The 25868-nt window shown below is 47.3% G+C and overlaps 1 protein-coding gene and 1 long non-coding RNA gene across 3 annotated transcripts in view; one reads left to right on the top strand and one right to left on the bottom strand.

The window, feature by feature from the left end:
- Positions 1 to 8923: 8923 nt before the first annotated feature.
- LOC134898572 (uncharacterized) lies at positions 8924 to 17229 on the bottom strand. Its single transcript, XR_010172272.1, has 2 exons — positions 17128 to 17229; positions 8924 to 10745 (listed from the first exon to the last, which is right to left on the bottom strand). It is a non-coding gene; the product is annotated as an uncharacterized LOC134898572 (long non-coding RNA).
- Positions 16601 to 25868, top strand: part of IFT74 (intraflagellar transport 74) — a 386790-nt gene continuing 377522 nt past the window's right edge. The window contains exons 1-2 of one of the 2 annotated variants that reach the window (XM_063914103.1): positions 16601 to 17321; positions 18052 to 18188. In XM_063914103.1, coding sequence (XP_063770173.1) covers positions 18066 to 18188 — 123 coding nt within the window. In that variant the 5' untranslated portion in view covers positions 16601 to 17321; positions 18052 to 18065. Of the gene's footprint in view, positions 17322 to 17367; positions 17475 to 18051; positions 18189 to 25868 lie in introns of those variants that run through there. The other variant, XM_063914102.1, reaches the window with a different exon arrangement.

Here is a 25868-nt window from a genome sequence, read left to right as displayed (position 1 = left end):
CAATTTACAATGCTCTAAGCTTAGCAAGACCTCTGCTTCAAGGTCAGCCGGTATTGATCCAGTGGGACAACATCACGGCAGTCGCCCACGTAAACAGACAGGGCGGCACAAGAAGCAGGAGGGCAATGGCAGAAACTGCAAGGATTCTTCGCTGGGCGGAAAATCATGTGATAGCACTGTCAGCAGTGTTCATTCTGGGAGTGGACAACTGGGAAGCAGACTTCCTCAGCACGACCTCCACCCGGGAGAGTGGGGACTTCATCGGGAAGTCTTCCACATGATTGTGAACCGTTGGGAAAGACCAAAGGTGGACATGATGGCGTCCCGCCTGAACAAAAAACTGGACAGGTATTGCGCCAGGTCAAGAGACCCTCAGGCAATAGCTGTGGACGTTCTGGTAACACCGTGGGTGTACCAGTCGGTGTATATGTTCCCTCCTCTGCTTCTCATACCTAAGGTACTGAGAATTATAAGACGTAGAGGAGTAAGAACTATACTCGTGGCTCCGGATTGGCCAAGAAGGACTTGGTACCCGGAACTTCAAGAGATGCTCACAGAGGACTCATGGCCTCTGCCGCTAAGAAGGGACTTGCTTCAGCAAGTACCATGTCTGTTCCAAGACTTACCACGGCTGCGTTTGACGGCATGGCGGTTGAACACCGGATCCTAAGGGAAAAAGGCATTCCGGAAGAGGTCATTCCTACCCTAGTCAAAGCCAGGAAGGAGGTGACCGCACAACATTATCACCACATGTGGCGAAAATATGTTGCCTGGTGTGAGGCCAGGAAGGCCCCACGAAGAAATTTCAACTCGGTCGATTCCTGCATTTCCTGCAAACAGGAGTGTCTATGGGCCTCAAATTGGGGTCCATTAAGGTTCAAATTTCGGCCCTGTCGATTTTCTTCCAGAAAGAATTGGCTTCAGTTCCTGAAGTCCAGAAGTTTGTCAAGGGAGTACTGCATATACAACCCCCTTTTTGTGCCTCCAGTGGCACTGTGGGATCTCAACGTAGTTCTGGGATTCCTCAAATCACATTGGTTTAAACCGCTCAAATCTGTGGATTTGAAATATCTCACATGGAAAGTGACCATGATGTTGGCCCTGGCCTCGGCCAGGCGAGTGTCAGAATTGGCGGCTTTGTCTCACAAAAGCCCATATCTGATTGTCCATTCGGACAGGACAGAGCTGCGGACTCGTCCCCAGTTTCTCCCTAAGGTGGTGTCAGCGTTTCACCTGAACCAGCTTATTGTGGTACCTGCGGCTACTAGGGACTTGGAGGACTCCAAGTTGCTAGATGTTGTCAGGGCCCTGAAAATATAGGTTTCCAGGACGGCTGGAGTCAGGAAAACTGACTTGCTGTTATCCTGTATGCACCCAACAAACTGGGTGCTCTTGCTTCTAAGCAGACGATTGCTAGTTGGATGTGTAGTACAATTCAGCTTGCACATTCTGTGGCAGGCCTGCCACAGCCAAAATATGTAAATGCCCATTCCACAAGGAAGGTGGGCTCATCTTGGGCGGCTGCCCGAGGGGTCTCGGCTTTACAACTTTGCCGAGCTGCTACTTGGTCAGGGGCACACCCTGGCTGAGGAGGACCTGGAGTTCTCTCACTCGGTGCTGCAGAGTCATCCGCACTCTCCCGCCCGTTTGGGAGCTTTGGTATAATCCCCATGGTCCTGACGGAGTCCCCAGCATCCACTTAGGACGTCAGAGAAAATAAGAATTTACTTACCGATAATTCTATTTCTCGTAGTCCGTAGTGGATGCTGGGCGCCCATCCCAAGTGCGGATTGTCTGCAATACTTGTACATAGTTATTGTTACAAAAATCGGGTTATTATTGTTGTGAGCCATCTTTTCAGAGGCTCCGCTGTTATCATGCTGTTAACTGGGTTCAGATCACAGGTTGTACAGTGTGATTGGTGTGGCTGGTATGAGTCTTACCCGGGATTCAAAATCCTTCCTTATTGTGTACGCTCGTCCGGGCACAGTATCCTAACTGAGGCTTGGAGGAGGGTCATAGGGGGAGGAGCCAGTGCACACAACCTGATCCTAAAGCTTTTACTTTTGTGCCCTGTCTCCTGCGGAGCCGCTATTCCCCATGGTCCTGACGGAGTCCCCAGCATCCACTACGGACTACGAGAAATAGAATTATCGGTAAGTAAATTCTTATTTTCTCCTAGTCCGTAGAGGATGCTGGGCGCCCGTCCCGGTGCGGACTATTACTTGCAGCGTTTTTTTGCTGGTTAAATTAGTTTATACACGGGTTGTGTATTGTTTTGTTTCAGCTTGTTGCTGGTGTTAATGCATACTGTTATCTGGTTTAAAGTTACTCCGGTGGTACGGTATGTTTGTGGTGTGGGCTGGTCGGTTTGTAGCCCTTAGTTTAAACAAAAATCTTTTCCTTGAAATGTCCGTCTCTCCTGGGTACAGTTCCTATAACTGAGGTCTGGAGGAGGGGCATAGAGGGAGGAGCCAGTTCACACCCAGATTAAGTCTTTTTAGTGTGCCCAAGCTCCTGTGGATCCCGTCTATACCCCATGGTCCTTTTGGTGTCCCCAGCATCCTCTACGGACTAGGAGAAAAGGATTTATCGGTAAGTACCAAAATCCTATTTTTTTCTCTGGAGGATTTACGTATGGCTTTCCAGACCACAGCATTATTAATCACATATTTCTCTAACGTCCTAAGTGGATGCTGGGGACTCCGTAAGGACCATGGGGAATAGCGGCTCCGCAGGAGACTGGGCACAAAAGTAAAGCTTTAGAACTACCTGGTGTGCACTGGCTCCTCCCCCTATGACCCTCCTCCAAGCCTCAGTTAGATTTTTGTACCCGAACGAGACGGGTGCAGGCTAAGGGGCTCTCCTGAGCTGCTTAGTGAAAAGTTTAGTTTTAGGTTTTTTATTTTCAGTGAGACCTGCTGGCAACAGGCTCACTGCATCGAGGGACTAAGGGGAGAAGAAGCGAACTCACCTGCCTGCAGAGTGGATTGGGCTTCTTAGGCTACTGGACATTAGCTCCAGAGGGAAAATCACAGGCCCAGCCATGGATGGGTCCCAGAGCCGCGCCGCCGGCCCCCTTACAGAGCCAGAAGACAGAAGAGGTCCGGAAAATCGGCGGCAGAAGACGTCCTGTCTTCACTAAGGTAGCGCACAGCACTGCAGCTGTGCGCCATTGCTCCTCAGCACACTTCACACTTCGGTCACTGAGGGTGCAGGGCGCTAGGGGGGGGCGCCCTGAGCAGCAATAAAAACACCTTGGCTGGCGAAAATACATCACATATAGCCCCCAGGGCTATATGGATGAATTTTAACCCCTGCCAGAATCCATAAAAAAGCAGGAGAAAAGTCCGCGGAAAAGGGGCGGAGCCTATCTCCTCAGCACACTGGCGCCATTTTCCCTCACAGCTCAGTTGGAGGGAAGCTCCCCTGGCTCTCCCCTGCAGTCACTACACTACAGAAAGGGTTAAAAAAGAGAGGGGGGCACTAATTAGGCGCAGTATTAACAATACAGCAGCTATAAGGGGAAAAACACTTATATAAGGTTATCCCTGTATATATATAGCGCTCTGGTGTGTGCTGGCAAACTCTCCCTCTGTCTCCCCAAAGGGCTAGTGGGGTCCTGTCCTCTATCAGAGCATTCCCTGTGTGTGTGCTGTGTGTCGGTACATTTGTGTCGACATGCATGAGGAGAAAAATGATGTGGAGACGGAGCAGATTGCCTGTAATAGTGATGTCACCCCCTAGGGGGTCGACACCTGAGTGGATGAACTGTTGGAAGGAATTACGTGACAGTGTCAGCTCTGTATAAAAGACAGTGGTTGACATGAGACAGCCGGCTACTCAGCTTGTGCCTGTCCAGACGTCTCATAGGCCGTCAGGGGCTCTAAAGCGCCCGTTACCTCAGATGGCAGATATAGACGCCGACACGGATACTGACTCCAGTGTCGACGGTGAAGAGACAAATGTGACTTCCAGTAGGGCCACACGTTACATGATTGAGGCAATGAAAAATGTTTTACACATTTCTGATAATACGAGTACCACCAAAAAGGGGTATTATGTTCGGTGAGGAAAAACTACCTGTAGTTTTCCTGAATCTGAGAAATTAAATGAGGTGTGTGATGATGCGTGGGTTTCCCCCGATAACAACTGCTAATTTCTAAAATGTTATTGGCATTATATCCTTTCCCGCCAGAGGTTAGGGTGCGTTGGGAAACACCCCCTAGGGTGGATAAAGCGCTCACATGCTTGTAAGAACAAGGGCTCTACCCTCTCCTGAGATGGCCGCCCTTAAGGATCCTGCTGATATATAGCAGGAGGGTATCCTAAAATGTATTTACACACATACTGGTGTTATACTGCGACCAGCAATCGCCTCAGCCTGGATGTGCAGTGCTGGGTTGGCGTGGTCGGATTCCCTGACTGAAAATATTGATACCCTAGATAGGGACAGTATATTATTGCCTATAGAGCATTTGAAAGATGCATTTCTATATATGCGTGATGCACAGCGGAATATTTGCCGACTGGCATCAAGTCTAAGTGCGTTGTCCATTTCTACCAGTAGAGGGTTATGGACACGACAGTGGTCAGGTGATGCGGATTCCAAACGGCATTTGGAAGTATTGCCTTATTAAGGGGAGGAGTTATTTGGGGTCGGTCTTTCAGACCTGGTGGCCACGGCAACAGCTGGGAAATCCACGTTTGTACCCCAGGTCGCCTCTCAACATGAGAAGACGCCGTATTATCAGGCGCAGTCTTTTCGTGGACAAGCGGGCAAAAGGTTCCTCATTTCTGCCCCGTGACAGAGGGAGAGGAAAAAGGCTGCAGAAATCAGCCAGTTCCCAGGAACAGAAACCCTCTCCCGCCTCTGCCAAGCCCTCAGTATGACGCTGGGGCTTTACAAGCAGAATCAGGCACGGTGGGGGGCCCGTCTCAATGAATTTCAGCACGCAGTGGGCTCACTCGCAAGTAGACCCCTGTATCCTTCAGGTGATATCTCAGGGGTACAAATTGGAATTCGAGACGTCTCCCCCTCGCCGTTTCCTAAAGTCGGCTTTACCGATGTCTCCTTCTGACAGGGAGACAGTTTTGGAAGCCATTCACAAGCTGTATTCCCAGCAGGTGATAATCAAGGTACCCCTCCTGCAACAGGGAACGGGGTATTATTCCACACTGTTGTGGTACCGAAGCCGGACGGCTCGGTGAGACCGATTCTAAATCTAAAATCTTTGAACACTTACATACAGAGGTTCAAATTCAAGATTGAGTCACTCAGAGCAGTGATTGCGAACCTGGAAGAAGGGGACTACATGATGTCTCGGGACATCAAGGATGCTTACCTTCATGTCCCAATTTACCCTTCTCACCAAGGGTACCTCAGGTTTATGGTACAGAACTGTCACTATCAGTTCAGACGCTGCCGTATGGATGGTCCACGGCACCCCGGGTCTTTACCAAGGTAATGGCCGAAATGATGATATTCCTTCGAAGGAAGGGAATTTTAGTTATCCCTTACTTGGACGATTCCCTGATAAGGGTAAGATCCAGGGAACAGTTGGAGGTCGGTGTAGCACTATCTCAGGTAGTGTTGCGGCAGCACGATTGGATTCTCAATATTCCAAAATCGCAGCTGGTTCCGACGACTCGTCTTCTGTTCCTAGGGATGATCCTGGACACAGTCCAGAAAAAGGTGTTTCTCCCGGAGGAGTAAGCCAGGGAGTTATCCGAGCTAGTCAGGAACCTCCTAAAACCGAGCCAACTCTCAGTGCATCAATGCACAAGGGTTCTGGGTAAAATGGTGGCTTCCTACGAAGCAATCCCATTCGGCAGATTCCACGCAAGAACTTTCCAGTGGGACCTGCTGGACAAATGGTCCGGGTCGCATCTTCAGATGCATCAGCGGATAACCCTGTCACCAAGGACAAGGGTGTCCCTCCTGTGGTGGTTGCAGAGTGCTCATCTTCTAGAGGGCCGCAGATTCGGCATTCAGGACTGGGTCCTGGTGACCACGGATGCCAGCCTGCGAGGCTGGGGAGCAGTCACACAGGGAAGGAATTTCCAGGGCTTATGGTCAAGCCTGGAGACATCACTTCACATAAATATCCTGAAGCTAAGGGCCATTTACAATGCTCTAAGCTTAGCAAGACCTCTGCTTCAAGGTCAGCCGGTGTTGATCCAGTCGGACAACATCACGGCAGTCACCCACGTAAACAGACAGGGTGGCACAAGAAGCAGGAGGGCAATGGCAGAAGCTGCAAGGATTCTTCGCTGGGCGGAAAATCATGTGATAGCACTGTCAGCAGTATTCATTCCGGGAGTGGACAACTGGGAAGCAGACTTCCTCAGCAGACACGACCTCCACCCGGGAGAGTGGAGACTTCACCCAGAAGTCTTCCACATGATTATAAACCGTTGGGAAAAACTCGACAGGTATTGAGCCAGGTCAAGGGACCCTCAGGCAATAGCTGTAGACGCTCTGGTAACACCGTGGGTGTACCAGTCAGTGTATGTGTTCCCTCCTCTGCCTCTCATACCCAAGGTACTGAGATTGATAAGATGGAGAGGAGTAAGCACTATATTCGTGGCTCCGGATTGGCCAAGAAGGACTTGGTAACCGGAACTTCAAGAGATGCTCACGGAGGATCCGTGGCCTCTACCTCTAAGAAGGGACCTGCTCCAGCAAGGACCCTGTCTGTTCCAAGACTTACCGCGGCTGCGTTTGACGGCATGGCGGTTGAACGCCGGATCCTGAAGGAAAAAAGGCATTCCGGTTGAAGTCATCCCTATCCTGATCAAAGCCAGGAAGGATGTAACCGCAAAACATTATCACCGCATTTGGCGAAAATATGTTGCGTGGTGCGAGGCCAGTAAGGCCCGACGGAGGAAATTCAACTGGGTCGATTCCTGCATTTCCTGCAAACAGGAGTGTCTATGGGCCTGAAATTGGGGTCCATTAAGGTTCAAATTTCGGCCCTGTCAATTTTCTTCCAAAAAGAACTAGCTTCAGTCCCTGAAGTTCAGACGTTTGTAAAAGGGGTACTGCATATACAGCCTCCTTTTGTGCCTCCAGTGGCACTTTGGGATCTCAATGTAGTTTTTGGGTTCCAAAAGTCACATTGGTTTGAACCACTTAAATCTGTGGAGTTAAAATATCTCACATGGAAAGTGGTCATGCTGTTGGCCCTGGCCTGGGCCAGGCGCGTGTCAGAATTGGCGGCTTTATCCTGTAAAAGCCCTTATCTGATTTTCCATTCGGACAGGGCGGAATTGAGGACTCGTCCTCAGTTTCTCCCTAAGGTGGTTTCAGCGTTTCACCTGAACCAACCTATTGTGGTGCCTGCGGCTACTAGGGACTTGGAGGACTCCAAGTTGCTAGACGTTGTCAGGGCCCTGAAAATATATGTTTCCAGGACGGCTGGAGTCAGAAAATCTGACTCGCTGTTTATCCTGTATGCACCCAACAAGCTGGGTGCTCCTGCTTCTAAGCAGACTATTGCTCGTTGGATTTGTAGTACAATTCAGCTTGCACATTCTGTGGCAGGCCTGCCACAGCCAAAAATCTGTAAATGCCCACTCCACAAGGAAGGTGGGCTCATCTTGGGCGGCTGCCCGAGGGGTCTCGGCTTTACAACTTTGCCGAGCAGCTACTTGGTCAGGAGCAAATACGTTTGTAAAATTCTACAAAATTGATACCCTGGCTGAGGAGGACCTGGAGTTCTCTCATTTGGTGCTGCAGAGTCATCCGCACTCTCCCGCCCGTTTGGGAGCTTTGGTATAATCCCCATGGTCCTTACGGAGTCCCCAGCATCCACTTAGGACGTTAGAGAAAATAAGAATTTACTTACCGATAATTCTATTTCTCGTAGTCCGTAGTGGATGCTGGGCGCCCATCCCAAGTGCGGATTGTCTGCAATACTGGTACATAGTTATTGTTACCAAAAAATCGGGTTATTGCTGTAGTGAGCCATCTTTTCTAGAGGCTCCTCTGTTATCATGCTGTTAACTGGGTTTAGATCACGAGTTATACGGTGTGATTGGTGTGGCTGGTATGAGTCTTACCCGGGATTCAAAATCCTTCCTTATTGTGTACGCTCGTCCGGGCACAGTATCCTAACTGAGGCTTGGAGGAGGGTCATAGGGGGAGGAGCCAGTGCACACCAGGTAGTTCTAAAGCTTTACTTTTGTGCCCAGTCTCCTGCGGAGCCGCTATTCCCCATGGTCCTTACGGAGTCCCCAGCATCCACTACGGACTACGAGAAATAGAATTATCGGTAAGTAAATTCTTATTTTTGTACACCTGCCATATGAAAATAATAGCAGTGTGGTATGACACCATAGGCTTGACTCAATTCTGCACGGATTGAATAGCGCCGGGAATTAGCTCCCAGTGCTATTCAATTCAGCGCGCTGTGACACCCAAAGAGAGCAAATATCCGGCAAAAGTGCTGGCGCATTGCCGATTTCTGCCCTTACCGCGGTGGAAATAGCATCACGCCGGCCACTTTAGAGGGAGAATGCCAGTTCTTGCAGCAAAACACTGTTTAGTGCAGGGGCCATACCTCCCAACTTCACCCTCTCTGGGAGGAACAGAATGCTCTGTTCCTGGACTTCCCTCTTAATTTACAACTGCCATCACCTGTGGTGAAACACCTTTCTTATCCATTAACCTGTTCAACACAGGTGCCAGCAATCATAAATTAAGAGGGATGTCTAGGAGCAGAGCATTTTGTTCCTCCTGTTTGAAGGTATGCAGGGGCGTGCAGTGAGCTAAGTGGCTCAGGAGGCACTGGCTAGCACCAGAGCCAGATTTACACACTGAAAGGATTTGACCTTATATTCTTTAACCCTCGATGTGATGGCCTCTTAGACGTCTGGAGTATGAACTTTTAGCCACAAGGTACATGCACAACACAAGCAGTAAAAATTCACACTGTTTTATTATGAGGTTAACAAAAGTATATATGACAATGCATATGGGTGTAACTGACATGTCGTTACACTCCCATTGGTTCGTTAATAGTTACCAGGCAGAACAGAAAAAGGTGGATGTCCATATATGGGTTTTCTACAAGTTTCTCAAACATTTAACAAAGTTTTTGTAACACAGTATATTTGGGTAGAAAGAACAAGTTTCATCTGGTATGGAACTGACCTTGGATGCCAGACCCACACAGGCCTGGTATCTGTATGAGAGACAAAGGCACCTAGCACAGGGCAGCACGCATCCATGCAAACACATAAGAGTTCATATAGCATGTTTTAACCCTTCACTAGGGAAATAGAAATATTCACTTTTACACTGTAACCACCACAAGGAAACTGATCATATAAAAAGTAATATGTACAAAGACAGAAGAGGTAACCCTTCAATCCCCTCTTAGAATCATGATTATTATATGACATGATTCTTGAGTGAGGCTCCTTTCTTGTTCCTCCAGTTCTTGAGATATTGGACATAATCGTCGGGTCCCTCACTATCAGAGGAGGTGACAGGACTGGTGGTTATATCATAATACATCAGGGCCTTATCAATGCCTTTGGAGGTAAGTTTCTTTCCACAGGGAATTACACAATAAACTATAATGCCTACAAGAATTAAAGTTACAAGTATGAATATGCTTATTTGCACAATACCCTGGTGGGAAGGTTTTTAGATTTCTCCCTGTGGTGGTGTTAGATGTATAACAGGTATAGTTTCCAGGATATATGGTTATGGTGCTTCCTGGGTTGGGATTTTTTGACAATATGGGATATTCCCTTTTCCACATTTCGCACTGACTGTCATTTGTTTTGGTGTCATTAAAAAGGCTGAAAAAACAATTTTCCTGTTCTAGGGGTATATTAAGGGGCACTGTACCTAGGTGGGGCCTAGATTTGCCACAGACATAACAGTTGCTTTTATTGTGTTTGTTAGCACTATACTTCATCCATTCCAACCAAAAATTAATGTCAGAGAAACCAGTTTCAATAGCTAGGGTGTCTTCAAAGGTAGGGTTAGTAATAGCCACCATATCTTTAGAAGTGGCAATATGGGGCTTTAAAGGTTTGTTTTGGGGAGCAATTTTAGGCTGGTATTTTGGTTTTTTTTATACATATCCCATAAATAAAACCTTTGTCTTGCACTATAGTATCCTGCTTGCCACCCCACAGCTTCCCAGGAATTGCAATTAGATCCATAATATCTAATGTCATAGTACCATTCGTCAGTAACACAAATATATACTGTCTCAGACATTCCTGATTTCCTCCTGTGTTGTATATAATATTTGTCATCAGCAATTTTGGGGAACATAAAATAGTCAAGGATATATGTGGCTACGTGTGTGTTAGAGGAATTATACCACAAGGTGGGGATCCCATTTGTTTGTGTGATGTCGACTTCACATATTGTGAGGTGAATAAGGGCCAGTAGGGCTATCGAGATAGTCCCCAGGATAGAGATAGGGGACAGGTTCCTCATCTTCTTCTGTTCTTCTTTCTTCGCTAGGTGGGAGGTCAGGGCTGTCTGCCCCGGTTCGTACCTCACTGGAATCACTTGCTTCCCTCTCTAGGTCTGGTCTAGGAACCTTTTTTACTCGGGATGCATGGATCCAGGTAGGACTTTCCTCTGTCAGGACTGCTGTCCGGGTAACTGCTACGACCTCTGTCTCTGGACCATAGGTGAAGTCTCCTGGGCTCTTGTTCCTGGGGAGCACCTTCACCACGACTCTGTCTCCGACTTTAAAGGGGTGTGTAGGTTCCTGTGGATTCAAAGGGTTTTTACAAACAACCTCATGTTCAATTTCATTCAGTTTTGTTATCAGGGACCTGACATACTCTTCTCTGATGAGTTCTAGATCTCCTTCCTGTATTACTAGTGGTTTCTTAGCCCAGGGTGTAGGAAAAGGGTCTGCCCATTAGTATTTCAAATGGGGAGTAACCTAGAGTCTTTTGTGGGGTATTCAAGATGCTGGTGTTTAGCTTTATTAGGGTTGTTCCTGAGGCAAGTGATGCATCTGCTAACATACTGGTCCACAAGTGATTTGGCATTAGTAACATAAAAATCATTGGTTAGTAGGAGGAGTGTTGTGGCTTCACCACGGTGACCAACACCACGGCACTGGGCAACGAGCAAAGGGGCACTGGACTGGGGTATACAGGGTTTCCCCTCTTTGCAGATTAATCCTGATTTAGGATTTTTTCTGCAGAATTGGGTAAATCCAGTCGGAGAGATCAGTATTAGTCGCAGCAGCTTGAAGTTGAGTGAGCAGATGGACGTTGTCAAGGGAGGGACATGCTCTAATGAGTGCAATGAGTTCTGCAGCTTGCGCGGACTGATAAGGTATTGGTAGGGTTTCCAACACAGTATCAGGGAGGGTGACAATGGCATAGCCAGCCTGGTATGTATTGTCATTGGGCCTACTACAGGAGCCGTCAACAAAAACTATGTCTGCGCCTGGTATGGGAACGGGAGACATGTCAAGTCTGGGAGAAGTTTCAGCTTCAATGGAAGCAGCACAGTCATGTAGGTCGGGTGGTTCATCCTCAGGACCTTTCAAGCCTAAAAGGGCATTGAGAATGGGTGCAGGGCCAGAAGAACTAGCAGTGTACTTGATGGTAAGGGTAGGGTTACTCAAAAGGAGTACTTCATATCCACTAAGGCGTTGTGCTGACATGTGCTGTGTGTGTAAGCCTTTAAGTATTGCCAGGACATCATGTGTGGTGTGGAGTACTGTGATGTGGCCTAAAGTGAGGGTAGTGGCCATTTCTGCAACCATTGCACAGGCTGCCAAAGCCCTGAGGCAGGCAGGCATACCTTGCACAGACACTGGCATGACTTTGGAAAAAAAATGCACGGGGCGCAACTTCCCTCCATGAAACTGTGTGAGCACCCCCGCCATGGTTTTACAATTGTCCCTTGCATATAGATGGAAAGGTAGTACATAATTGGGGAGGCCAAGTGCCGGACTTTTCATCAACATACATTTTAAACTTTCATATGCAGTTAACATTTCTTGTGACCATTGTACAGTTTTAGGTTTGTCCTTCAGTGTGGCTTGTCTCAAAATGTTATCATAATAAGAGCAATCAGAAATCCACTGTCTGCAGTAATTTACCATACCCAGGAAGGACAGTAGTTCCCTCTGGGTAGTTGGGGTGACCAGGCCCAATACAGACTGTATGCGTTGTGGACTGACTTTCCTCTCTCCCTGAGTGAGCACAAAACCTAAGTAATCAACATGCTTTTTACACCATTGCATTTTTATTTTGGACACCTTGTGTCCACATTCACAAAGCCAGTTTAGTAATGAAACACCATCCACTCGGCAGGCCTCCTCAGTTTTACTACAGAGCAGCAGATCATCTGCATACTGTAGCAGGACTGAACCATGGTGAGGTTGCCAGGGCCTCAATGTGGCCTGGAGACAACAGGTGCGTCAATAATCTGCACCAGGTAAGTTGTTTACCCTCAAAAGAAAAGGCAAAAAGTAATTGTGTCTGTGAATCTACAGGTATGCTGAAAAAAAGGCATTCTTCAAATCAATTACAGAGAAGAACGCAGCATCTGCAGGGATTGCAGAAATGAGTGAGTTTACATCTGGGACAATTAACTGATTGATCGCTCTGAGATCCTGTACAAATCTTATACTACCATCAGCTTTGGCAACAGGGTTCACAGGAGTACAGTATGGTGATACAATATGTCTGAGAATACCCTGTTGTAAGAATTGCTGTATCATGGGGCGGAGACCTTCTATCTTTTCTGGTGAGAGGGGATACTGCATAGGTCAGAACACAAAACACTGGTTGTTGCACCGCTGTCCACTAAAAAGGGAATTTTACTTCCATTTATAATAAGTGGCAGCAGAGGTGAATCTTTACTATGACGGGAGAGTTGAATAAAGGCTGGGATACCCTCCTCCGGGCCCCGTCAGTGCGCGGGGTCTTTGGAATGTTCCCTGACTGCGGGGCCGGCTCTGTCTGTCAAAGCGTCTGGAGTTCTGATAGTTATGAGTGAGTGGGGAAGTGAGTAAGCTTTCTAAGTTAAGCAAAGGTAAGCCAGCGTCATCTGTCCAGCAGTCCTTAAACCTTTTCCAAAACGCAGTAACAGACTATGAAGGTTTCTGTTTACAAGCTACAGCGACAGGCAAAAAGCACAGGCTTTAAAGACTTCCTTCATATGTGTATAGCTGCATCCTTTGCAAGCTTTGCGCAAATAAGATATACAGCCATCGAGGGTAATAGTGGGCTTGGGACAGTGTTTCACTATTATCTAAACTCTGGGTTATTGGTGCTAGGGATAGAGCTAGTGGACGCACCCTCCAGCAGTGGAGCTGGAGGCAATCCCATTTAGTGTGAAAGGGTTACTGCTGCCAAGAGATTTGTGTCTCTGAGCGCAGGATACATTGGAATGCAAGGGGGAGGGAGAGGGTTTTAAAAGATTTACAGTTCTCTGCAGTTTCGCTTCTGTGCTAAACTGAAATTTTTCTTAAATCTCCATATAGAAAGGGTAATTACTGCCTTCCCGTAGGAATGGGTCCTGTCCTGCTTTCTCTGTCCATCCCGCTAAATTATCCACCCATGGGTTAACTAAATAATAATCTGTGGTGGAGTTACGGGCAACATACATCTTGCATGTCTCACCAGGGAGGGGCGGGGGATATGTAGTTTTTTTTTTTTACTCTGACTAGAGCCCATTGTCAGACAGTAATATAAATCAACAGTACAACTTTAAAGGAAAATATCTAAAATTTACAACTCTACTATACATGCATCAGCTAACCAGTTAATTAGTCATTGACAATATCACAATATTATCTGTATAGTGAGAACATGAAATCTTTTGACGGTACGATACTTACCATTCGTACAAGATGTCAGAAAAATACAGCGTTTTAGACAGGAAGCAAGAAAAGTGTTTGAGTAAAGATGTCTGGCAGACGAAAACTTACCAGCCGTCTGGACCAAATATAAGAACTTATCTCACTACAAACATACAAGAATATATATAGACGATCAAATCGAGGTATGATCTACGTTACGTATAGACCCCAGGTCTATTTTTTTTTTTTTTTAAGTATCCCAGATACTAACGTCTTTGGAGAATTGCGCTTGGACGCCTGGTCCTTTCTCAGACGTATCTTTAAGTCCCAGACATTAAAGATTCTATGGTATCCCTGATACCTGTTTTATGCTTTTACATAAAACTTCGTAATATTAAGTCCCGGACTTAAATATTACCTTGTCACGTGTTCCCGGAACACTGACACGGATTCAGCTTCAGTGTATGACCGCAATCCCGCATAGCAAAGACAGACAATAAATTCTCTATCTTTACCATTCAGGGACGATCACTGAATTCCGGACATAGCCCCCAGCTGAAAGGATTTGACCTTATATTCTTTAACCCTCGATGTGATGGCCTCTTAGACGTCTGGAGTATGAACTTTTAGCCACAAGGTACATGCACAACACAAGCAGTAAAAATTCACACTGTTTTATTATGAGGTTAACAAAAGTATATATGACAATGCATATGGGTGTAACTGACATGTCGTTACACTCCCATTGGTTCGTTAATAGTTACCAGGCAGAACAGAAAAAGGCGGATGTCCATATATGGGTTTTCTACAAGTTTCTCAAACATTTAACAAAGTTTTTGTAACACAGTATATTTGGGTAGAAAGAACAAGTTTCATCTGGTATGGAACTGACCTTGGATGCCAGACCCACACAGGCCTGGTATCTGTATGAGAGACAAAGGCACCTAGCACAGGGCAGCACGCATCCATGCAAACACATAAGAGTTCATATAGCATGTTTTAACCCTTCACTAGGGAAATAGAAATATTCACTTTTACACTGTAACCACCACAAGGAAACTGATCATATAAAAAGTAATATGTACAAAGACAGAAGAGGTAACCCTTCACACACTATACAGGTTGAATATCCCTTATCCAAAATGCTTGGGACCAGAAGTATTTTGAATATCGGATTTTTCCTTATTTTGGAATAATTGCATACCATAATGAGAAATCATAGCGATGGGACCCAAGTCTAAGCACAGAATGCATTTATGTTTCATATACACCTTATACACACAACCTGAAGGTAATTTTAGCCAATATTTTTAATAACTTTGTGCATTAAACAAAGTGTGTGTATATTGACACAATTCATTTTTCATATACACACAGCCTGAAGGTCATTTAATACAATATTTTTAATACCTTTGTGTTTTAAACAAAGTTTGTGTACATTGAGCCATCAGAAAACAAAGGTTTCACTATCTCACTCTCACTCAAAAAATTCCTTATTTCGGGATATTTAGCTACGGGATACTCAACCTGTATGTGAGTCAAAGGGTATCCGTTCACATGGTCGACCATGTTATGGTCGACAGTCATTAGGTCGATCACTATTGGTCGACATTGACATGGTCGACACATGAAAATGGTCGACATATGAAAGGTCGACACATGAAAAGGTCGACATGCATTTTTTAACTTTTTTTTCTTTTGGGGAACTTTTCCATACTTTACGATCCACGTGGACTACGATTGGAACGGTAATCTGTGCCGAGCGAAGCGAAGGCACCATGCCCGAAGCATGGCGAGCGAAGCGAGCCATGCGAGGGGACGCGGTGCACTAATTGGGGTTCCCCGTCACTTTACGCAAAAAACGACACCATAAAAAGTTAAAAAACTCATGTCGACCTTTCATGTGTCGACCATTTTCATGTGTCGACCATGTGTCCATGTCGACCTTGTCAATGTCGACCAATAGTGGTCGACCTAATGACTGTCGACCATAACATGGTCGACCATTCATACCGCAACCGAGTCAAAGGGTACATCTGGGCATTATATACAGGTGCAGCAGTATAACCTCCTGGAAATCTGGTGCGTTTTCATCAGAGATGTGCAGAAAAGATAGGCACTGTCTCACCTGCCAGACTTTTTACTCCAGTTTTGGTTGTAAAAATTATTAGTATTATACAAAGAAGATATTGTAAACAAATTCTTTGTATTTTCCATATACTTTATACAGTGAAAACTCTGGCACAAACGTTAGTATGACACGAATGGCTCTGCTTCACCCCACTGCATGTCACTGAATTAGTGGCGTTCCTCGACATGACAGCATGCTGAATTGAATAGCACTGAGAGCTAATTCCTGCCGTTATTCAATACACACAGAACTGAATCGAGCCCCATGTGCACTTACAAAAACAAAACAAAAAAATGCTGCACTAACTGTACAAACTAAGCATAACATCTGCATCATAATACTAATATGCCATCATACCCTGTGTCATACTTGCCGACATTCTGGCTGCTCTCTGCGGGAGAGAGCAGCCAGGTCGGCTCAGCAGGGGGGCAGGGGAGGGCTGTGATGTGGGGAGGAGGTGGACCGGAGGCGGGACGGGGGTGGAGCAGGGACGGGACAGGGGCGGAGTTTCAGTGGCACATCCTTTAAGCCACGCCCCCGCTCTATAATGCCGCGATCCCCGGCATTACACTGCAGGGGGCGTGGCTATGATGACGCGATTCAGCAAGAATCGCGTCATCAACTGCCCGGACCGCCCACTTTACACACTAAGTGGGCGGACGGGCAGGGGACCCCTGATTCCGGGAGACTTGCCTGCTCTTCCGGGGGGCCAGGAGGGTCACCCAATTTTCGGGAGCCTCCCGGCCGTTCCGGGAGAGTAGGCAAGTATGCCCTTTGTCACATTCACCTAAACCTGTGCATACTGCTCAGCTTCTGCAATCATATACAGTAGCTAAACAGAATAGGTCAGTAGTGCACAGAATGGAGACTTGAGTAATCATAATAGGGGAGATGTACTAAGCCTTGGAGAGAGAGAACGTAGCAGCTAATCAGCTCCTAACTACCATGTCACGGTCTGTGTTTCAATAATGAAGTCAGGAGGTGATTGGTTGGTACTCTATCCGGGTTCGGTATGATTTACCAGCGGCCACGATGCCAGCCGTCACTATACCGTTATTACACCTAGCCCTCTCCTCTGATTAGCTCCCGTTCACCCGCTTGTTAATGTCTCAGGTAGCCGTGCTACGCCCGCCTACACAGACAGTCTATCCTCATTGCGCCCGGCTTTGCCATTGATATAATCCTCACCACGCAAGGCCAGGTCACATGACTGCCCGGGCTCCGCCCTTTCTCCGGATAACTTGTTTTACCCGCAGCTCGCGAGAGTTGGTGAGGCGCATGCTCCTCGACTGCTGTGTGCGTGATACGGCGAGAGGATGCACGTGACTGATGTTGCTAGGAGACAGAGAAACTGAAGGAAGCGGAGGCAGGGGGCCGAAGGGGTGAGTACTTAGCTGCATCGTACTAGTGATGTGCTAATCAACGCACTCATACATGTCTGTCTTGTCATACGTGTGTACGTGTAATGTTCTGCAGCAGGCGGACGGGCACTGCTGTCACAGTGCGGGCTGCACTCCGGCCCTTCCCTCTGCTAGGTATAGTACCTGTCACCATCAGGGCATCAGCTGCTGAGTAGGGCCAGTTATTAGCTAGGCGCATATGCTTTGGGTTATTAGCAGATCACAGCCAGATCCACTGGCTTCAAAAGTGACAGATAGTCCACCTAAGAAAAAATGCACATTCTATAAATAACATTTTACAGCTGATTATTCCGATTGAAACTCAGAACACGTTCCCCCTGGGTTAGCATAACTAAACTGCTCCAAAACATTAATAAACTTGTTCAGAGCGTTAAAACGTGTGTGCTCGCTCGCCGCACAATTAGGGTTGCCACCTCATCCCTTTAATTCTGGACACATATTAATTACACAGGTTCTGTGGCTGGCTGACTTCAAGACTCCATTTCACCTGGTTTTAATCACCCACAGAACCTGTGTAATTAATATGTTTCCAGAATTAAAGATATGAGGTGGCAACCCTACGCACAATAGTTGTCCACATGGATAGTGTGCTGCTGAGGTAGTTTAGTTATGCTAGCCCAGGGGGTCCCATGTTCTGAACTTGAACCGGTTATTCCTCCATGATGTCTTATGTGTTTGTCTCTTTCCCCAGAATTGATAGTAGGTATGGCGAGCAACCAGAGACCCCCATCAGCCCGTCCTGTCTCAAGGGGAGTCATCGGTTCCATTCCAAACAGACCTCCAAGTGGAATCCGTGGTCCACCCACAGCAGGCAGGCTTTCAACTGCAGTAAGTGTCTGTTACAGCACATCATGCTATTTTAAACAAATACAGGGTGATTCAAAAGTCGCAGTGCACCCTTTTGTTTTAAAAACTGTGCAGGAAATGGAAAAACTGAATACTCCAGTAAGGTATGGGTGAGGTGGGCTATCTTTTAGGGTATGTACCAAAACGTGGGTGCCATCTTTAAATTGCCCATCTTGAATCTAAGTCAATTTCCTCATACGTCCTAGAGGATGCTGGGGTCACATCAAGAACCATGGGGTATAGACGGGATACGCAGGAGACATGGGCACTTTAAGACTTTCAAATGGTGTGACCTGGCTCCTCCCTCTATGCCCCTCCTCCAGACTCCAGTTTAGAATCTGTGCCCAGTGAGACTGGACGCACTCTGAGGAGCTCTACTGAGTTTCTTTGAAAAAGACTTTATGTTAGGTTTTTTATTTTCAGGGAGAACTGCTGGCAACAGTCTCCCTGCTTCGTGGGACTTAGGGGAGAGAAGTCAGACCTACTTCTGTGAGTTTCAAGGCTCTGCTTCTTTGGCTACAGGACACCATCCTGAGGGTTTGATCACTAGGTACGCCTAGGGGCTCATTCCCAGAGCCGGCCGTCACCCCCCTTGCAGAGCCAGAAGTCAGAAGACAGGTGAGTAGAAGAAGCAAAGAAGACTTCAGTGACGGCTTCTGAGGTACTGCACAGCGATCACACGCTGCGCGCCATGCTCCCACACAAAGAGGCACTACAGGGTGCAGGGCGGCGTGGGGGGGGGGCACCCTGGGCAGCATGTATACCTCAATATAAGACTGGCAACAGGGGACATAGGTGACAGGGCACTGTCCTAACCCCCGCCAGTATAAAGATTTGTAACAGAAATAGCGGGACTGAAGCGCGCCATTACGGGGGACGGGCTTAGCCCTCACAGCTCACAAAGCCAGCGCCATTTTCTCTTGCGGAGACGCTGGTCCTTCCTCCCACTGCTGAAACTATCAGGGTGCAAAACGGGGGGGGGGAGGGGGTGCACAGTAAAATTGGTGCAATATATGTTTAATATAAAAGCGCTGCAGGTTTGGGGCATTCTGTAGTGTTCAGAACTGTTGATTAAGCGCTGGGTTATGAGTTGGCAAACTCTATTTGTGTCTCTCTGACAGTACACGTGTGTCAGCATGTCTGAGCCGGAGTGCTTCCCACAAACGGCTGTGGGAGTGACCCTGTCGGCACCGCCGACTCCTGATGGTACTTGGTACATGTGTGTCAACATGTAGGTGGATTAATGTTTTTCCCAAGAGAAAACTATATTAGGGACACAGACGTGTGTGGGTGGCCCTGTCGGCACCACCATTATCTGACTGGGTAAAAAATTGCATGTTAATGTGATGCATATCAGAGAGGGCTATGTATGTATATAACTATGTATGTATATGACTAGTGCATAATAAGGACGTATTAACGTCACTGTGGACCCTGCTGTTCCGAACAAAGGGGTCTATGTGTGTATATTAATATATAAAATAATATATATATATATATATATATATATATATATATATATATATATATATATATATATACACATAGACCCCTTTGTTCGGAACAGCAGGGTCCACAGTGTATATGTATATATGTGTGTGTATGTATATATGTATGTGTATATATATGTATGTATGTATATGTATATATATATATATATATATAATAAATAAAGCTGAAGTAACATTCTTCATTCTCATGTGCTGAACGCTCTGTTTGAGAAAGTCTGGGTCAGCCTTGACAAGCTGGTTTCAAATCCTCAAGAGGATTCCAATTGTTTATTCTTTTCCCGCCGCGGATAGAATAAAGTGGGAGTCACCCCCTGTTCTGAATGGGGCCGTGTCACAAAGCCAGTGGATCATATGTAGGAAGCTACGTTATATTCTAGTTATGTGTCCATGCATACGTCAGTTCGACCTGCCATTACATGCGCATGGGGGAGTAGTAGTATTCAAAAATGGTCGGTTGCCTGGTCATCCGTTATAGATACCCTGGAGAGAGATGGGATACTCCTTACGTTGGGTTATATCAAGGACGCTGCAGCATGCTTTCGTGCGACTGCAAAGGATAGAGGACTCTTGGGTTCGTGGGCCGATTCCATGGCGGTCTCGGCTAGGAGGGCGTGGTGGATTCACCAATGGAATGCTGAGGTTGACTCCGAGAAGATATGGAGTCTTTTCCCTATGAAGGTAAAGCCTTCTTTGGTGACGGCCTAGTTAATTTGATCTCGGCAGATGCCGCTGGTAAGTCTACCTTCTGGGCCTATGTTCCCTCACAACGGATGATGACGCAAAATTGTCAGATGCAGTCATGTCGCTCCCAATAGATACTGATTCCCCTTTTCTTTGCAGGTAGTGGAAGGAGAAAAGGGAAGAGGTCAGCAGCCTCTTCAAGGTCACAGGAGCAGAAATCATCCTCTGTTTCTGCCAGATCCACCGCATGACGCTGGGACTCTTTGGCGAGAGCCCACATCGGTGGGGCCATGTCTAAAACTTTTCAGTCAGTCCTGGAACGGACTTGGACCCGTGGGTTTTACGAATAGTGTCCCAAGGGTGCATACTGGAGTTTCCAGACGTTTTCCCTCACCAATTCTTCAATATTACCGATTCTCCTCCGGACAGGGAGGCAGTATGCGACGCAACACAAGAGTTGTGTCAGGATCAGGTCATTGTCCTGGTGTACCCTGTCACAATAGGGAGAAGGCTGTTATTCAAGCCTCTTCGTGCTCCCGAAGCCAGACGGCTCGGTCAGACCAATCCTAAAGCTGACATCCTTCAATTTCTACTTAAAGAAAGTCAAATCCAAGATGGAATCTCTCAGGGCAGTGATATCCAATCTGGAAAAAGGATAAAGAAGGTCTAATTAAATTTTCCTCAGCATTAGATTTACCTGAGGTTTGCTATTCAGGATGGTCATTACCAATTTCACCAGGGTGATGGCGGTAATGATGGTTCTCCTTCTCTAGTACGGAGTCACATTTATCCCATACTGGGATGGTCTTCTGATAACGGCGAGATCAAGAAACCAGTTGGTGCAAAACGTTGCACTCTCCCTGACAGTTCTTTAACAACAGGGTTGGCTCCTGAGTTTGCCAGAATCACTGATGGTCCCATCGACGCGGTTGTCGGTTTTGGGAATAATACTAGATACTACAGAGAGTTTTTTTTCTTCCAGTGGAAAAGGCTCTGGAGATCCAGAGTCTGGTCAAACAAATTCTGAAACCAGCAAGAGTGTCAATCCATCAATGCATTCGGTTGCTGGGGAAGATGGTTGCGGCCTACGAGGCCATTCATTTTGGCAGGTTCCATGCCAAAGTGTTCCAGTGGGACCTGTTGGGGTCCCATATACACATGCACCGGAGGATAATCCTGTTTTCCAAGACCAGATTCTCACTCCTGTGGTGGCTGCACAGTTTGCACCTCCTAGAGGGGCGAAGGTTCGGGATCCAGGACTGGATCCTAGGGGCCACGGATGCAACCCTCCGAGGTTGGGGAGCAGTCACACAGGGGGAATACTTCCAAGGAAGAGGGTCAAGTCAGAAAACTTGTCTCCACATAAACGTTCTGGAGTTAAGGGCCATTTACAATGGCTTTCTACAAGCGGAACATCTTCGAGGTCTACCCGTACTGATACAGTCAGACACTGTAACAGCAGTAGCACACATAAACCGTCAGGATGGAACGAAAAGCAGAGCGGCAATGGCAGAAGCCACAAAGATATTCCGCTGGGCGGAAAAACATACAAGCGCTCTGTCAGCGAGGAGTGGACAGCTGGGAAGCAGACTTCCTCAGCAGACACGATCTCAATCCGGGAGAGTGGGGCCTCCACCAAGAAGTCTTCACAGAGGTGACAAGTCATTGAGGAGTTCCTCAAGTTAAAATGATGACATCTCGTCTCAACAAGAAGATTCAGAGATATTGTTCCAGGTCTATTCTACTAGAAAGGTGGGCTCGTCCTGGGCGGCTGCCCAGGGAATCTCGGCATTGCAACTTTGCCGAGCAGCTATTTAGCAAACACTTTTTTGCTAAAGTTTTACAAGTTTGATACCTTGGCCGATGATGACCTCATGTTGGGTCATTCGGTGCTGCAGAGTCGTCCACACTCTCCCGCTCGTTCTAGAGCTTTGGTATAACCCCATGGTTCTTGATGTGACTCCAGCATCCTCTAGGACGTATGAGAAAATAGGATTTTAATACCTACCGGTAAATCCTTTTCTCTTACGTCCTAGAGGATGCTGGGGACTCCGTAAGGACCATGGGGTATAGACGGGCTCCGCAGGAGATAGGGCACCTAAAAAGAACTTTGACTATGGGTGTGCACTGGCTTCTCCCTCTATGCCCCTCCTCCAGACCTCAGTTAGAGAACTGTGCCCAGAGGAGAAAGGGTACAATGCAGAGAGCTCTCCAGAGTTTTCTGTTTTAAAGAATTTTGTTAGGTTTTTTATTTTCAGGGAGTCCTGTTGGCAACAGGCTCCCTGCATCGTGGGACTGAGGAGAGAGAAACAGAGCTGGCTTGTCAAGTTGGGCACTGTTTCTAAGGCTACTGGACACCATTAGCTTCAGAGGGAGTCTGAACACAGGTCTCACCTGGGGTTCGTCCCGGAGCCGCGCCGCCGTCCTCCTCACAGATGCCGAAGATAGAAGCCAGGGGGGTATGAGAAGGCAAGAAGACATCAGATCTTCATGAGGTAAGCGCGCAGCGGTAAGCTGCGCGACATTGCCCCCAGTACACACACACATGCAGGCACTGAGGGTGCAGGGCGCAGGGGGGGGGCGCCCTGGGCAGCAATATTCCTCATTTTTGTGGCAATATAAGCAGGATTAGGCTGTGGCACAGTAAATCCACAAATCCCCCGCCATTTTTTATATAAGTTTACTGGACCGAAGCCCACCGTCGGGTGGGCGGGGCTTGATCCTCAGCACTAACCAGCGCCATTTTCTCCACAGAAACTGCATGAGGAAAAGCTGGCTCCCTGATCTCTCCCCTGCTGAACCTTCACAGGCTGGAAAAAAGAGGAGGGGGGCACTTTGGAGACGCAGTGAGTGGGAATTAAGGCTATATATATAAAAAGCGCTATCTGGTATATATATTCCAGTGTTTTTAAGCGCTGGTGTGTGCTGGCATACTCTCTCTCTGTCTCTCCTAAGGGCATGGTTGGGGTTTTGTCCCCTTATAGGTTAATCCCTGTGTGTGTGGGGTGTCGGTACGTGTGTGTCGACATGTCTGAGGCGGAGGGCTTCTCCAAGGAGGCGGTGGAGCAAATGAGTGGTGTGTCCCTGTCGGTTGTTCTGACTCCGGATTGGATGGACATGTGGCATATGTTGAATGCAAGTGTGGCATCTTTACGTAAAAGGCTTGATAAGGCTGAATTAGGGGGGACATCGGGGGGTCAATCCTCGGATTGGACCGACTCACAGGGCCCGTCGGGGTCTCAAAAGCGTCCCTTAACACAAGACACTACTACCGACACGGATTCTGACTCCAGTGTCGACTACGATGAAGTAAAATTGCACCCTAGGGTGAATAAAACCATTCAGTGTATGATTGTGGCAATAAGGGATGTGTTACATATTGAGGATGAACCCTTGGTCCCCGACACAAGGGTACACATGTTTAAGGAAAAGAAACAGATTATTAATTTTCCCACATCTCATGAATTAAATGATTTCTTTGGAAAAGCTTGGGAGACTCCGGAAAAGAGACCGCAGATCCCCAAAATAATTTATATGGCATACCCCTTCCCTAAGCAGGACAGGGAGATTTGGGAATCATCCCCCACTGTGGACAAGGCCCTGACGCGCTTGTCCAAGAAAGTGGCAATACCGTCTCCTAACACAGCGGCCCTTAAGGACCCTGCAGATCGCAGGCAAGAAACTACTTTAAAGTGTATTTATTCTCATACGGGGGCTGTGCTAAGACCGACAATTGCGTCGGCATTGGTGTGTAGCGCAATTGCAGCTTGGACAGATGAGCTGACAGATCAATTTGATAATTTGGATAAGGATACTATATTCTTAACTCTAACTCATATAAAAGACGCAGTCTTATTTATGAGGGATGCTCAAAGGGACATTGGATTGCTGGCTTCTAGGGCCAATGCCATGTCTATCTCAGCGAGAAGATCCTTATGGACTCGCCAATGGACGGGTGATGCGGATTCCAAAAAACATATGGAAGTACCACCCTATAAGGGTGATGTATTGTTTGGGGATGGGCTGACGCACCTGGTTTCCACAGCTACAGCAGGTAAATCAAATTTTTTACCATATATTCCCCAACAGCAAAAGAAAATAACACCCTATCAGATGCAGTCCTTTCGGTCGCACAAGTCCAAAAGAGGTCGGGGATCCTCTTTCCTCGTCAGAGGTAAGGGCAGAGGCAAAAGAGCACCTGCTTCGGCAGGTGCCCAGGAACAAAAGTCCTCCCCGGCTGCTCCAAAACCCACAGCATGACGCTGGGGCTCCCCTGAGGGAGTCCGCACCGGTGGGGGCACGTCTTCGAATTTTCAGTCAGGCCTGGGTCAGATCAGACCTGAATCCCTGGGTGTTGGAAATAGTTTCCCAGGGGTACAAACTGGAATTCGAAGAGGTGCCCCCGCGCCGATTTTTCAAATCGGCCCTACCAGCTTCCACATCGGAAAGGGATGTAGTGTTAGCTGTGTATACAGCAAGTGATAATCAAGGTTCCCCTGCACCAGCAGGGAAGAGGTTACTACTCAACCCTATTTGTGGTCCCGAAACCGGACGGTTCGGTCAGACCTATTTTGAATCTGAAATCCCTAAACCTGTACATAAAAAGATTCAAATTCAAGATGGAATCACTCAGAGCGATACTAGCCAACATGGAGGAGGGGGAGTTTATGGTGTCTCTGGACATAAAGGATGCGTACCTTCATGTCCCCATATATGCCCCCCATCAGGAATACCTGAAATTCGCTGTACAGGATTGTCATTACCAATTTCAGACGTTGCCGTTTGGACTTTCCACGGCCCCGAGGATTTTCACCAAGATAATGGCGGAAATTATGGTGGTCCTGCGCAAGCATGGAGTCCCAATTATCACATACTTGGACGATCTCCTGATAAAAGCGAGATCAAGGGAGAAATTGCTGAGCAGTGTGGCACTCTCTCTGAGAGTGCTCCAGCAACATGGTTGGATTCTAAATCTACCGAAGTCACAGTTGATTCCGACAACTCGACTACCGTTCCTAGATATGATACTGGATACGGAACAAATGAAGGTCTTCCTCCCAATAGAGAAAGCCCAGGACATCCAGAACATGGTCAGAGACCTGCTAAAACCGAAAAGGGTGTCAGTTCACCAATGCACTCGTGTTCTGGGAAAAATGGTGGCGGCCTACGAGGCCATTCCCTTCGGAAGGTTCCATGCAAGGACTTTTCAATGGGACCTTCTGGACAAGTGGTCCGGGTCCCATCTGCACTTACATCGGAAAATAACTCTGTCCCCAGGGGCCAGAGTGTCTCTCCTGTGGTGGTTGCAAAGTGCTCACCTGCTGGAGGGTCGCCGGTTTGGGATTCAGGACTGGATCCTGGTTACCACGGACGCGTGCCTCCGAGGTTGGGGAGCGGTCACACAGGGAAAAAACTTTCAGGGACTTTGGTCAGACCAGGAGTCCTGTCTACACATCAATGTGTTGGAACT

The sequence above is a fragment of the Pseudophryne corroboree genome, chromosome 1 (genome assembly GCF_028390025.1).
Source record: "Pseudophryne corroboree isolate aPseCor3 chromosome 1, aPseCor3.hap2, whole genome shotgun sequence".
In the NCBI taxonomy this organism is placed as follows: domain Eukaryota; kingdom Metazoa; phylum Chordata; class Amphibia; order Anura; family Myobatrachidae; genus Pseudophryne; species Pseudophryne corroboree.
This window is presented reverse-complemented; position numbering and strand designations above follow the sequence as displayed.